At 47.2% G+C, this 11987-nt stretch overlaps 2 protein-coding genes across 2 annotated transcripts in view; both read right to left on the bottom strand.

Moving 5' to 3' along the window:
• Positions 1 to 958, bottom strand: part of LOC102863200 (cytochrome c oxidase subunit 6B1-like) — a 9524-nt gene extending 8566 nt beyond the window's left edge. The window contains exon 1 of the mRNA XM_006899671.1: positions 853 to 958. Within this exon, the coding sequence (XP_006899733.1) occupies positions 853 to 958 (106 nt within the window). The remainder of the gene's footprint in view (positions 1 to 852) is intronic.
• A 5038-nt stretch (positions 959 to 5996) lies between these two features.
• ETV2 (ets variant 2) lies at positions 5997 to 9141 on the bottom strand. Its single transcript, XM_006899720.1, is given in 6 exon segments — positions 5997 to 6254; positions 6478 to 6590; positions 7886 to 8356; positions 8614 to 8697; positions 8875 to 8976; positions 9075 to 9141. Coding segments are annotated over 6 exon segments (1095 nt in total).
• Between the last annotated feature and the right edge of the window lie 2846 nt (positions 9142 to 11987).

The raw sequence follows: 11987 nt of genomic DNA on the forward strand, positions 1-11987 counted from the left end.
AAGAAAAAAGAATTAACCACACATCACAGCTGGAATGGATGTTAACAACTTGAATATAAAATATCCAAACACTTTTGACAAAATTAAAAATATATATATATATCCAAACACAAAGAATATATTCAGTATTAATTAAGATCACTAAGAAGCAAACTTAAAGGGAGCTCTGGTACCCTAGTGGCAAGAAGCTGAACTGCAATCTCGAAGGCGCACAGTTTGAATCTATCAGACACTCTTCTGGAGAAGGAGGGGCAATCTCCTCCTATGCCAGTCGGATAGGATTAGAGGATTCGACAGTACACAACAGGGGGTGGGGGTGGGGGGGTGAGAAGCGAACGTAACAACTTCGTGACAAAACCAAAAATCTGATTGTTGTTAAGAGGTTATGCTTCTAGTGGGAAGAGAAGGAAGGTGTGTTCAAGACAAGGCATGCAGTGGGCAGGGGAATAGTGTATTAGCAATATTCCATTTTTCAATTCAAATTATGGTTGGAGGAGGTTTATTTTAGAATTATTCATTTGGTTTTACTTCATGCTCTATGTATGTTCTGTACATGTTACATCACAAACATACATTGATTATGTATGTGTGCACATAAACCTTTACAAACTAAGCCCACTGCCATAACATTGATTCTGTAGAAACTCTAGTCTAGCCTGTTTCCAGCCAACCCAGGATACAGCTGGTGGTGAAGGACATTAGTTGTCCAGAGGGAAAAGACAAGTTATTACTGGTGTTAGGATGCATGGGTATACAGGACCCCGGGAGAAAGAGGGACAAGGGAAGGACTGAGTGACTTGAGGCCCGAGACCAGGGGAAGATCTGCAGTCTCCTGCTACGATGCCTGCTTACCCAGGTAGTTTTGCCAGCAGTTCTTGGTTTGGTTCTGGTTGGGAAAGCGGCTATCAAAAGGGGCAGTTCGGTAGTTCTTGATTTTGGTCTTAATGTCTTCCGCCATGGTGGTGATTTCTGGAGGAAAGAAGATGGGTATTAGTAGGAACCTTGAGGTGCATACACATGGGAATGTCAGCCCATCCAGGTTTAAACACAGAACAGTTCAAATCCACCAGATGCTCTGCCGGGAAAAGGAGGAACAATCTCCTCCTGTACCAGTCAGATCTGATTTGACGGTACACTCACACAAAAAAAAATAAATAAAAAAATAAAAAAAAAAACAAAGACTGGTGGTGCAGAAGTTAAAGAACTCACTTGCTAACCAATATATGTCTGTAATTTGAACCCACCAGCCATGTAATGGGGGGGAAAAGAATCTACTGACTCAATGACATTGGCACGTTGCATGGGGAAGTCACAAAAGAGTTGGGGACAATGCTTAGCAAAATCAGGTCTAGTCTCAAAAATAATAACACTACTTACCCATATCTGGTGCTGTTCTCCATGTTACTCATAACAGCCACTCTATAAATTTGGAACTGTTACCATACCCATTTCAGAGGCACAGAATGTTTAAGTAACCTCCCAAGGTCATACAGTACATAAGAACTGGGATGATACAGGTGACTGCTGGAGGATGCTAGAATGCCCAAACCAGAAACCAAATCTGTTGTTGCCAGGGAGTCCACTTGGATTCAGAAAGTCCATGGGACAGAGGACAACTGCCCAGGATTTCCAAGGCTGCACTTTTTACAGAGCATCATTCTCTCTTGGAGTTTTGCCTACTTTTTGGTTAGCAGCCAAATGCTTAATTAACCACTATGGCACCAGGATTCCTTCCCTATTATTGCCCAAACCCAACCTACTGCCATCAAGTCAATTCTGTTTCATGACAATCCTCCACTGGGTTTCCAAGGTTGTAAATCCTAACTGGAGGATACTGCCTCTTCTTGCACAGGGAGTTCAAACTGTGGATCCTTCAATTAGCAGCCAACACTTTAAGAGGGCTCCTTTTCCCTCAATCTCACTAATTTTTTTGGTGTCATGAGCCCTTCAGGTATCTGATAATTTCTGTAAGCCTCTTCCTGAAAATATACTTATGTGTATTTTAAAATGCACTGAATCATAAAGAAAGCCAGATTACGTTATGCCAGATTGCGGGCTTATTAACCATGTAATCCTGGATAAAAATGATACTTAGACATCTTCAACAACTGTTGAATCGAAACTGACTCATAACTGACCCCCCAGCAGGTTTTCAGAGGCAGTAAATTGCACAGGATATTGTCCATCTTTCTCCCACAGAGCAACTGGTGGATCCAAACCTTATACTTTTGGGTTGGCAGCACAATTCCTTACTACTAAGCCACCGGGGCTCAACAACTGTAACATAGCATAGAATCTAAGACTTCAATATTGCATCCGCGGCAAAACTACAGGTGCTGCAAATATTAGGAGGTCGCTGCTTCTATTCTAATAGAAGTATTACACTTAATTCTGAGGTTCATAAAAATGCATCCCTTGATTTTTATACACTCTATGGACACAGGATTAAAAACTTAAGATATAATGTCTCCAAACTGCCTATCAAGGTAGAGAACCCAAGGAGGCACGGTTTATACAGTGGCGTACAGATCCACTGTTCAATTTATGCGGCCAAAGCAGGGGTAGGAGTCTGAATAGCACAACAGTCTTTTGGGGAGGAGATGGAACGGACCCAGACAAGAATTAAAAAGCATCTTCACTCCGCGGGAATTGGCATTTGGAGGTGCAGACGGACCGGGGGTGACGCAGAGGCCCTTCCAACGCTCAATGGAAAGAAGTGTCAGTCACTAGAGAGTGAGGCCCCGGAGGTCATGCCCGAGGCCTGGCGGTTAAAAAGCACTGCAACCCAATCACCAAGGTCCAAATCTTGGTGGTTTTGTGAACTCAGTTAAATCGCATAACATCTTCGAGCCTGAGTTTCCCCACTTTCAAAATGGCTTTCCATCACAAGGTTTTCAGGGGAACTGAATGAACATCGTCTGTCACTAAAGAAACACTTCATAATCGTTAACAATAGGAACATAATATCGGACAGGTTCACAGGCCCGACAGCACCTGGCGAAAGCCTCCCTCCGTTCTCAGGGAAGCTGAGGTCTGGTCCCCCAACCCCTGGGACTGGGTGCTGGATTCCTGTGCCCGCCGTACTCACCTAAAGACTTCCCTCAAAGCAGCAGCAGCTCAATGTGACCCTCAGAAGAGATGTCTGTGCGGGGCCGGAAGCGGAAATATGAACAGCGGAAGTGAGAAGAGGCAAAGCAAAGAGGAGTCATAGGGCAGCTAGAGCGCCAATGAGGAGGTCGCCCTCAGGAACTTGTTGTCATCCTGGTCCCGCCTATTCCCAAAACTCTGACCTCCTATTGGGCTAACTGTCTTGTTCACCATCACTCCAAACCCAATCGTAAGCATGCGCGGCATTTTGACAGTTTCCAAACACCTCCTTACGTGTTAATCTTCCTGTCTTTATTTGAAGAAAAGTGGCTCTGGGGAGAATAATCCCTGGGAAGAATATCTCATACGTTTATAAATATGTTTATTTATGCAGCAACTATTTATTGAGTGCTTACTATTTGCTAGTCTCTTCACTAAGTGTTAGGAATAACAAATGAACAGATTTGGGTTGCTGAGAAAAAGAAAATCTGTATCCACCAGTGGGGAGTTAGTTGATGGAAGGATGTAGGGGTAAATAAAAGAAACGGGAAAAATCCGGCGGGGATCTGGAAAGAAAGGGCGACGGTGGGCATAGTTCAATGTTGGTTAATTTCATAAATACGATGAATGAGAATGATTGTATGAAACACAATGTGAATGAAGGATAGTGTGAAACAATGAATTTATAAGAACTTTGTGAGCAAACAAATATAAAATAATAAAAATTTTAAAGAGACCACTAACAACAACAACAACAACAAAAAAGATAACCAGTAGGATGTGGATAAAAGTCCAAAGGAGGAAGAGGAATGGACAGGCTGACTGAGGGTGGGGAGGGAGGGAAATCGCCGGGTCACAGAGTTTTGTGGACAGAGGAAGGAGGTGAAGGGATTAGGATAGTGAGCATAGATCAATGGTGATTAATTTTATAAAACATTGTGTGTGGGTGTGAATGATTGTATGAAAGACTGTGAACCAAGAAATGTATGAAGCACAATGTACATGAATAAAACATAGTGTGTACATATTTTGTATGCAAACCAATATAAAACAAACAAAACATTAAGACTTGGATCTGCGAAGAGCCTAACAAAATGGTTTTATTTTGGTCTTAAAATATCCAGAATCCCCTTGTAATATCTGGTTTAAGTCACTATTGTTGTGCCCACGAAATGCCCCTCAAAGAAATCCAGAAACACGTCTGAAATTTCAAGAGCGTTTATTGTTTAATTATTCCACGCGTGGAGGCTCTTTCACCTTCCTCAGAAAGGTGGTGAAGGGAAAAAAGCCTGGAGTTTTCCCTCCCACTTGCTTTTATAGCTTTTTCTTGGGTGCCCCTGCTAAGGCAAAGAGATTGGCGGGCCAAGGGGTCAGTCATTTGGTCGGCTTTTGATGGGCTGGTTACTTTGCTCGCCTTTACTCTTTTTGTGTCATGTAGACACTAGTTAATTCCTTACTTTTTCAAGGACAGACTGGGTTTTACCTGGGGCACTCGTGTTTGCCCTAAACCAGGAATTATGGCCCGCTTCTGCCTCCAGCGCTAATGGGGGTTTATAAAAAAAATGGGGTTTATGCTGCCCCTTCAACTATCACCTCTGGCCAGAATTATTGCCATAACAAAAGATGATAAAGTTTCATCTCACATACTTTGGACAAGTTGTCAGGAGGGACCAAGCCTTGGGAAAAGGTGAAGGGTTAGCCAACCTTCAACAAGATAGTTTGACACAAGACTATGGCAATGGGTCCAAGTATATCGGAAATGATGAGTGAGGGAAGCCGAATATCAAATTTAATAATAGTAGACTAAATGCTGTATCGGGAAATGAGGGAAGCTTAATACAAGCTGAAGGTCACCTTGTGGCACTGGGGCATTCCCTAGGAATCAACATTATTCTTAGTTTGTGTCAAATGAATCCCTCCCTCTTGAGATTAGCATAAAGAGGAACTTGGCCTTATCTGTAAAAGACTTCATTCACCATTATCCTTTGTTTTTGTTTTGTACTTCCTTGTGATTTTACTTTGTTTACCTTCCTTATGATTGCAAATAAATACTCAGAGAAGCATGACTTGGGGCCTTCAGTCATGGGAACTGTTGGCCCCCTGTTTTTCACACTCTCTGTTCTATATCATTCCTGGTAGTCTGTCTCATAATTAATAATTATAAAATTATTTCATTCTTTGGGACCCTCGGTCTGCAACAGATCAGGATGGCACATGACATGGCAGGGTACAGACCTGCTGTTCATAGGGTGGCTATGGGTTGTGGTCGACTCCAGGACACCTAACAGTTAAAAACTCCCAGAAGTATTGCTGTAGCCTACTCTCAGAGGCTCTGATGACCCACTGGGTGAGTTGTGCTACCAACTCAAAGGCAAGTGGTTCAAATGCACTAGCTGCTGTACTGGAGAAAGATGGGCAATCTCCTTTCAATTTACAGCTTCTGAAAACTCTCCAGAGGTTCAGCTGTAAGTTCCAGCTCAAAGGGCACCTAACAACACCCAAACTCCTAGCTTCCTGCTGTCCCTCCACTATTTCCTATGACAGATAACATTCCTCCACAATCCAGAAACACTCCCTGGTTTCCAGTTTCAGAGTAAAGCCAGCAACTTTTCAATAGCTCCTCTCTAAGTTCTCTTCAAGGGCTACAGTTGATAAAGTCACAATTTAGTGTTAGGGTCTGATTTCTTTTTTTTTTTTTCCCCTCTTTTGATCAGAATTCTTTTTCTAAAATTTTTATTAAATTTTAATGAACATTTACAGAGATTTTGGATTTACATTTATTCATTGTTGCCTGATTTCTTTATATGACTGGAATTGACACCTTTGCATGCCACATAAAAGAAACTGTTCTGTCTCAGGATTACTCAGCACAGCAGAGGAAGGAGCCAGTGTAAAGGTGCACGCATAGGCTACCTGGCATCAGAAGGATGCAGAACAGCACACGAGACAAGGTTGGACAGATGATTTTTACTAGGTCCATGTTCCCTGTCTGCCCGAGTGCGATCGGGCTAGGCTAGCCCTGGCACGCGCCCTCCAAAGCGGTAAGTGTACTTTCGCCCGCCGCTCTTCAGCACGATGTCACGGCGGTAGTAGTAGCGCAGGCCCCTGCTCAGTTTCTCGTAATTCATCCCGGGTTTCTTCTTGCGCTCACCCCACAGCCGTGCCACCTAGGGGCCAGACAGGGCTTACTCAGGGCAAGGAAGGAGTGGGGCTTTCCCCGGTGGGCCTGGAGGAGGGCGGGGTAGAGTCCTGACCAAGGTTGGGGTGTGTGTGAATCGAGTGGAGATGGCACCGGTTGAGGCCAGGGTCGAGGCAGAGCTGGGAGGGGCTGGGTGGAATTAGAGGGGGCAGGGGCGGGATTTGGCTAGGCCGGGTTGGGAGCGGCCAAACCTCTTTGGGGTCGCACAGCTGGAACTCGCGGCTGTTCCCTGTCCAGCGGATGCAGCTGCTGCGAGCCCCGTCTCGGAGCAGCTCCAGGAGAAACTGCCACAGTTGAATAGGACCTGCCATGAGGAAGACATTTGCCTTTGAGTTGTGGTGCTGGAGGAGAGTCTTTAACATACCATGGACAGCCAAGAAAACAAGCAAGTCAGTCTTGGAGAAGGTGAAACCAAATTTCTCCTTGGAGGCTAGGATTTTGAAACTCCGTCTCACGTACTTTAGGCACGTGGCCAGGAGGGATCGGTCCTCGGAGAAACACATCATGTTCGGAAGAGTGGAGGAATGGCGCCGGAGAGGAAGACCCCGATGAGATGGATTGATACAGTAACTGGGACAATGGGGGTTGGCTCAGGACAGGGCAGGCTTCAAAGGGTCCCTATGAGTTGCAGGGGACTCGAAGGAGCGCATAAGAAGAACAAGAGGAAGAAGGTCAACTTACAGGATTCCCGGCTTCCAGGACTGAGAACGTCCTCTCGCGTCCTCTCAACTTGAGTGCTTCCTCGAGTGGAAGCGATAACGATCTTGCAAACAACAGCTCTGAACCTTGCCTATCTCGCTCCACCCCCAGGATCAACGGGCTCGAGCCCACCGTGGGTCACTGCGTCAATCCATCTTGTTGAGGGTCTTCCTCTCTTTCGCTGACCCTCCCTCCACTTTCCCCAGAATGAGGTCTTTTTCCAAGAACGAGCCGAGCCTCTCCCGACAACATGTTCAAAGTATGTGAGATCAAGTTTCCCCTTCTTGGAAATAGCATTCGCTCCTTCCTGCCAGCGCCCTATCTCAGAGATTTAGTTTAGCCTTGTAGGGAGTTGGCGCTGATAGCCCAAAGGCGGGGCCTCTCGGTAAATTCTAATTCGTTAGTGGCTCCGTGGGAGAGATGGGCAATCTCCTGCTTTCGTTGTTGTTATGTGCCGTCGAATCGTCTGCGACTCCTAGCGACCCTATGTACAATAGCCCTAAACTCTGCCCTATCCTGTGCCAATTTCAGTCTCCGACACACCTACCCCTATTACCCCAGTCACTGAATCAGTCCACCTCATAGAGTGCGCTGTCCCTCCTGCTTTCACATCCTCAGAAAATCCGCTAGAGGGTCAGCTATGAGTTGGTTCCGAGTCAACGGCAATGAGTTTGTTTTTTAATTGTTTTCTTAATAGCTGGAAAACTCAGAGAAACCGCCTGGAACCCACCAGCTCCAAAGGCTTCTTCCCACCCACTGGGCAACCTCCCTGGAGTTTTAAGGACTCCAAACCCCACCCCCCGCCCCAGGCCCCTCCCTCTTAAAAATCTCTAAGCCCCACCCCACGGCCCCACCCCAAAGGCCCCAGCTCCTTCCTGGTTCGTGTCTCGGTTGACTCACCTCTGTGGTTAGTTTTGGAGTAACGAGTCGAAGTTGTTCGGCCTGACGGCGAGCTCAGTCCGGAGAAAGTGGTACGATCTGAACTCGGGTACCCCTCTGAAGAGTTGGCACACTGTGGCTGCAGTCCCTGGGCCCAGGAAGTGGTACAATCCGATCCCGCAGGCTCGTCTCCGGAAATGGTACAGTCCGCACGCGCGCCTCCGCCGAGGCTCTGCGGCCGGCAGGCGGGGCCGTCGGGGCCGGGAGAGCGGCAATCCCAGCTCGCGGCGCAGTCCCAGCTGCTGGAGCTCCTCGCCGCTGGGTCCGACGACCACAAAGGGGCCGCTACCGCTGAGGTGGCACAATTCAGACCCGCGACCCCTTCAGAACCAGCAAAGGGGGCGGCAACCAGGGCTGGGGACGCAGGACTCCAAGGGTCCGAGTCGAGGTACACCCAGTCTGTCCAGTCTCCGGACCTCCGAGGAGCGGGCTCTGTCAGAAGGAACGGACCCCAAGTAAGAGATCATTGGCCCCTTATATGTTGTAGGGGCCCAAGTTTTAAGCCCCTGCGCCTCCATGTAGCCAGTTTGAGGTATTTGAGGGTGGAAGGAGCTGCTACCCGGATCCAGGTCCTACCACCTTGAAGACATAGGGGTCCCCAATTCCAGCCCCAGTCCTGTTTCCTTTCAAAGATTTGAGAATCTAGGCTTCTAACCCAGATGCTTCAGGGCCCCCGAGTTTCTTCGTACCTCCGCCTTTCCACACGCATTCACTTGTTCCCCACGGGGCGTCTGAATGCGGCAAGGTGGAGCTCCAGTCCAGCTGTGGGTGCCCTGTGCAGGATAAGTTGTAGCTGAGGTTAGGGAAGGGTGTCAGTAATAACTGGGGACGCTCCCTGTATGAACCCAGTCTTTATTCGCCAGGAGACTCAGAACCCTGGGACCCCTCCAGCCTTCATCTCAGCACTCTGCGCTGTCCCCGCCCAGGCCCAGCCTTCTTTCCCCCTGCACCCAGGTGTCCCACGCTGCAACCACCTTTCCAGCCTGTCTCCACTGTCAACGTGTCGCCTTGTAGTGCCATTTCCGGGACACAGAAGTCAAATTCTGTACCTGCTGCAGGCAATCGAGTGGTTAGGGCCAGTTCAGGGGAAAATAGCGGTCCCACCTGGGCATCCTCATCCTCCCCAAGGTGTCAGTCCCCCAAAGCATACCCAGCCCCAAGAGCCTGTTTTCGGGGGGTACTTCCTGCGGTGATGCCTCGTCCCAGTTCAAATCCATGGATGTCGGTTCTGAATAGTCTGGGCTGTAAAAACTGTAAAGGGCAGCGGGTGAGCTGGTGCGTTTAGGATCGCTGGAATTTGAACTCCTGATTCCTAGGTTCCAGTCCTCTTTTCCCTCTTCCCACCCTAAGACCCAGGAGTCAGGGTCTGCAGGCACCTTCTCACCCAAATGTCCAGTTCCCAACTCTGCGCTCACCTCTTGCAGGTCCCTTTGCCCCAAGCCGGGGGTCTCAGTCCCATTTCATACCCTGTACCCCTCCTCCCCCGAGACCTGGGCAAGGGGAAATTTTCCAAGACGTCAGAGCTGGGGGCTGCAGTGGGGTCGAGTTGCAGGGGCGGGGCAGAGCAGAGCAGCATGACCCCAGCCCTGGGATGAAGCCCTGAACCCTGAAACAGGGGTTACCTACAACTGGGGCATCCTGGGCCTGGAATAGGGCTTAGGGAATGGTGGGTAGGGGGAAAGTTGTGGGGGGCGGTATGAGTTGATAGGGGGCAGCCGGGGCTAAGGTCTTGGTGTATACATGTTCTCTGTTTGGGGGCCTTGATTCGGCCACATGGAGGGGAGAGGGTCTGGGGTTGTTTGGCTGGGCTGAGCCGGCTTATCTGCAACAGGAAGCGAGATTTCCGGTGCCCCCTTCCACCGAGGGTCGACGTCACAGTCTGGGGGGGGGGCGGGGGGATTAGGGAAGATGGGATGAAGGGAGGAAGACCTGGGAAAACCCAGCAATCTAAAAGTTCTTCCCTTCCAAGGGCATTGGGGCTGCTTTCTAAGAATATCAATCATGATAACGTCGTAAAAATGAACAATAACAGTAATAGTAATAGCTCACATTTTTTTCTCTTTGCTGTGTCCTCATTTAACCCTTTAGGAAATAGTTACTATTCTTGTGGTTATTTAATGTGTTTTGTAACTCAGGAAATTGTGCCGTGTATGGTTTTTCTCCCCAGCAGCCAGGTACAAAGAAGATAAGGAATACACAGGACCATGCCCTCACCAGCCCGAAGACTGCAGACAAGCCTGATCTCCAGTGGGGGGCCAGGATTACACACCATTGCTCCAGAGTGCTGTGCTCCTTTTAGGCCACATGGACAGAGCCACTGTCTTAGGGGGCGTTTTATGAAGTGAAAAATTAAGGGAGGCTTCCTGCTTTTTTTTTTTTTGGCTTCCTGCTTTTTGACTGCCCTTATATGTTATAGTAATTTGGAGCTCTGGTGGCCTAGTGGCAAAGAGCTGCAACTACAATCCCAGAGGCACAGGGTTCGAATCCACTAGATGCTCTGCCAGGGAAGGAGGGACAATCTCCTCCTGTACCAGTCAGATCTGATTTGATGGTACACTCACACAAAAATAATAAAAAATAAAAATTTTAAAAAAATGTTATAGTAATTTGTGACAACTGGAGAAATGTGGGTGTGAATTGAATAACAATTACTGATTTTCATAGATGTAACATTAGATGAATACTGATGCCTGTAACATGCTTAGAATGATTCAGCAAAATCTAAAAATGCATATACAACATATACATACACATAATACTTAGACTAGGAGAAATTATCTGAAATTAAAATTTAACTAGGCATCACTTTTTCAATCTGGCAGCCTGGCTTCAGAGTCTGTGCTATCCTCATCACTACATTAGGTAAATGATCTTTACTCTTTTCTTATTAAAAAGCAGCATCTAACTTGTTATATGGATATTTCCCAATATTCATCCAGCTTCAAACTTTAACCACTTGCCATTCAAAAGATATCATACTTGGAAAGGTGGAGGTCTGCAAGAGAGGAAGAGCCTCCACAGTGGCCTTAAGGGCATCAGCGATGATGAGGCTGGCTCAGGGCAGGGTTCAGATGTGTTGTTATAGGGTCGCTTTGAGTCATGGTAGTTGACTTGCAGCACTTAACAAATTTTCACATCATCACTCTGAGGCAACTTCTATGCTAAGTACCTTCTCCAGAGTCTTTCGTAAGGCAGAAGGGAAGCAAGGCAGTGAGTATGTAGAGAGGAGTAAACACTGCTCTTCTGCCCAATTTGTTGTTGGGTGCCATCCAGTCAGTTCGACTACAGTGACCCTGGTACACAGAAGGAAATGCTACCATCCTTGTAATCATTTGAGCCCACATAAGCAGCCATTATCAACCCATTTCTGAGTGTCTTTTAATTCGTGAACCGTCCACTCATATCAAGCATTATGTCTCTCTCCAGAGACTGTCCCTTCTGGTAACACGTCCCAAGTATGGGAGACAAAGTCTCACCGTCCTTGCTTCTAGGGAACATTTTAGCTGTACTTCTTGGGAGATTTTTCTCACTCTTTTGTCAATCGATGGTGTATTTTGTATTCTTTACCAACACCATAATCCAAAAGCTTTGGTTCTTTGGAATCCCTTATTCAGCTGTTGGAAACATTATGACGGTATTGTCCATTTCACTTCACTGAAGGGAAACTGAGCTTCAGGAGGGGGAGTCACTTGAAAGGGCCACAGTGTGGCCGGGAATGGACCCTGAGTTGCAATTTTATTTTCCTCAGAACTGCCAGGCATCACCCATCGAACCCTAGAGGCTTGAACTCTTTTCCCATCAAGCTCCAGGCTTTCTCCAGAAGTCTAATTCCTTGTTTCTTTCCCTCACTGCTCCATTCGGCAGTCACATTTTCCAGTCTGGTCTAAGGGTCAGAGACCTCTCTCTTGTCAACTCTAGACAGGTTTTGTCACCTAGGCTTTCCTGGTCCTTCCCAATCTGAGGGTTCCCTCCCCATCTTATTTCTCCATCTCTGCCCATTTGGTCTCAACCTCACCTCACCTCTGTTGTTTTTATTGCCTTTCCCCATTTTCAAGATGTCTGT

This window comes from Elephantulus edwardii, unplaced genomic scaffold (genome assembly GCF_000299155.1).
Source record: "Elephantulus edwardii isolate Elephantulus edwardi_28Jun2011 unplaced genomic scaffold, EleEdw1.0 scaffold00266, whole genome shotgun sequence".
Classification (NCBI taxonomy): domain Eukaryota; kingdom Metazoa; phylum Chordata; class Mammalia; order Macroscelidea; family Macroscelididae; genus Elephantulus; species Elephantulus edwardii.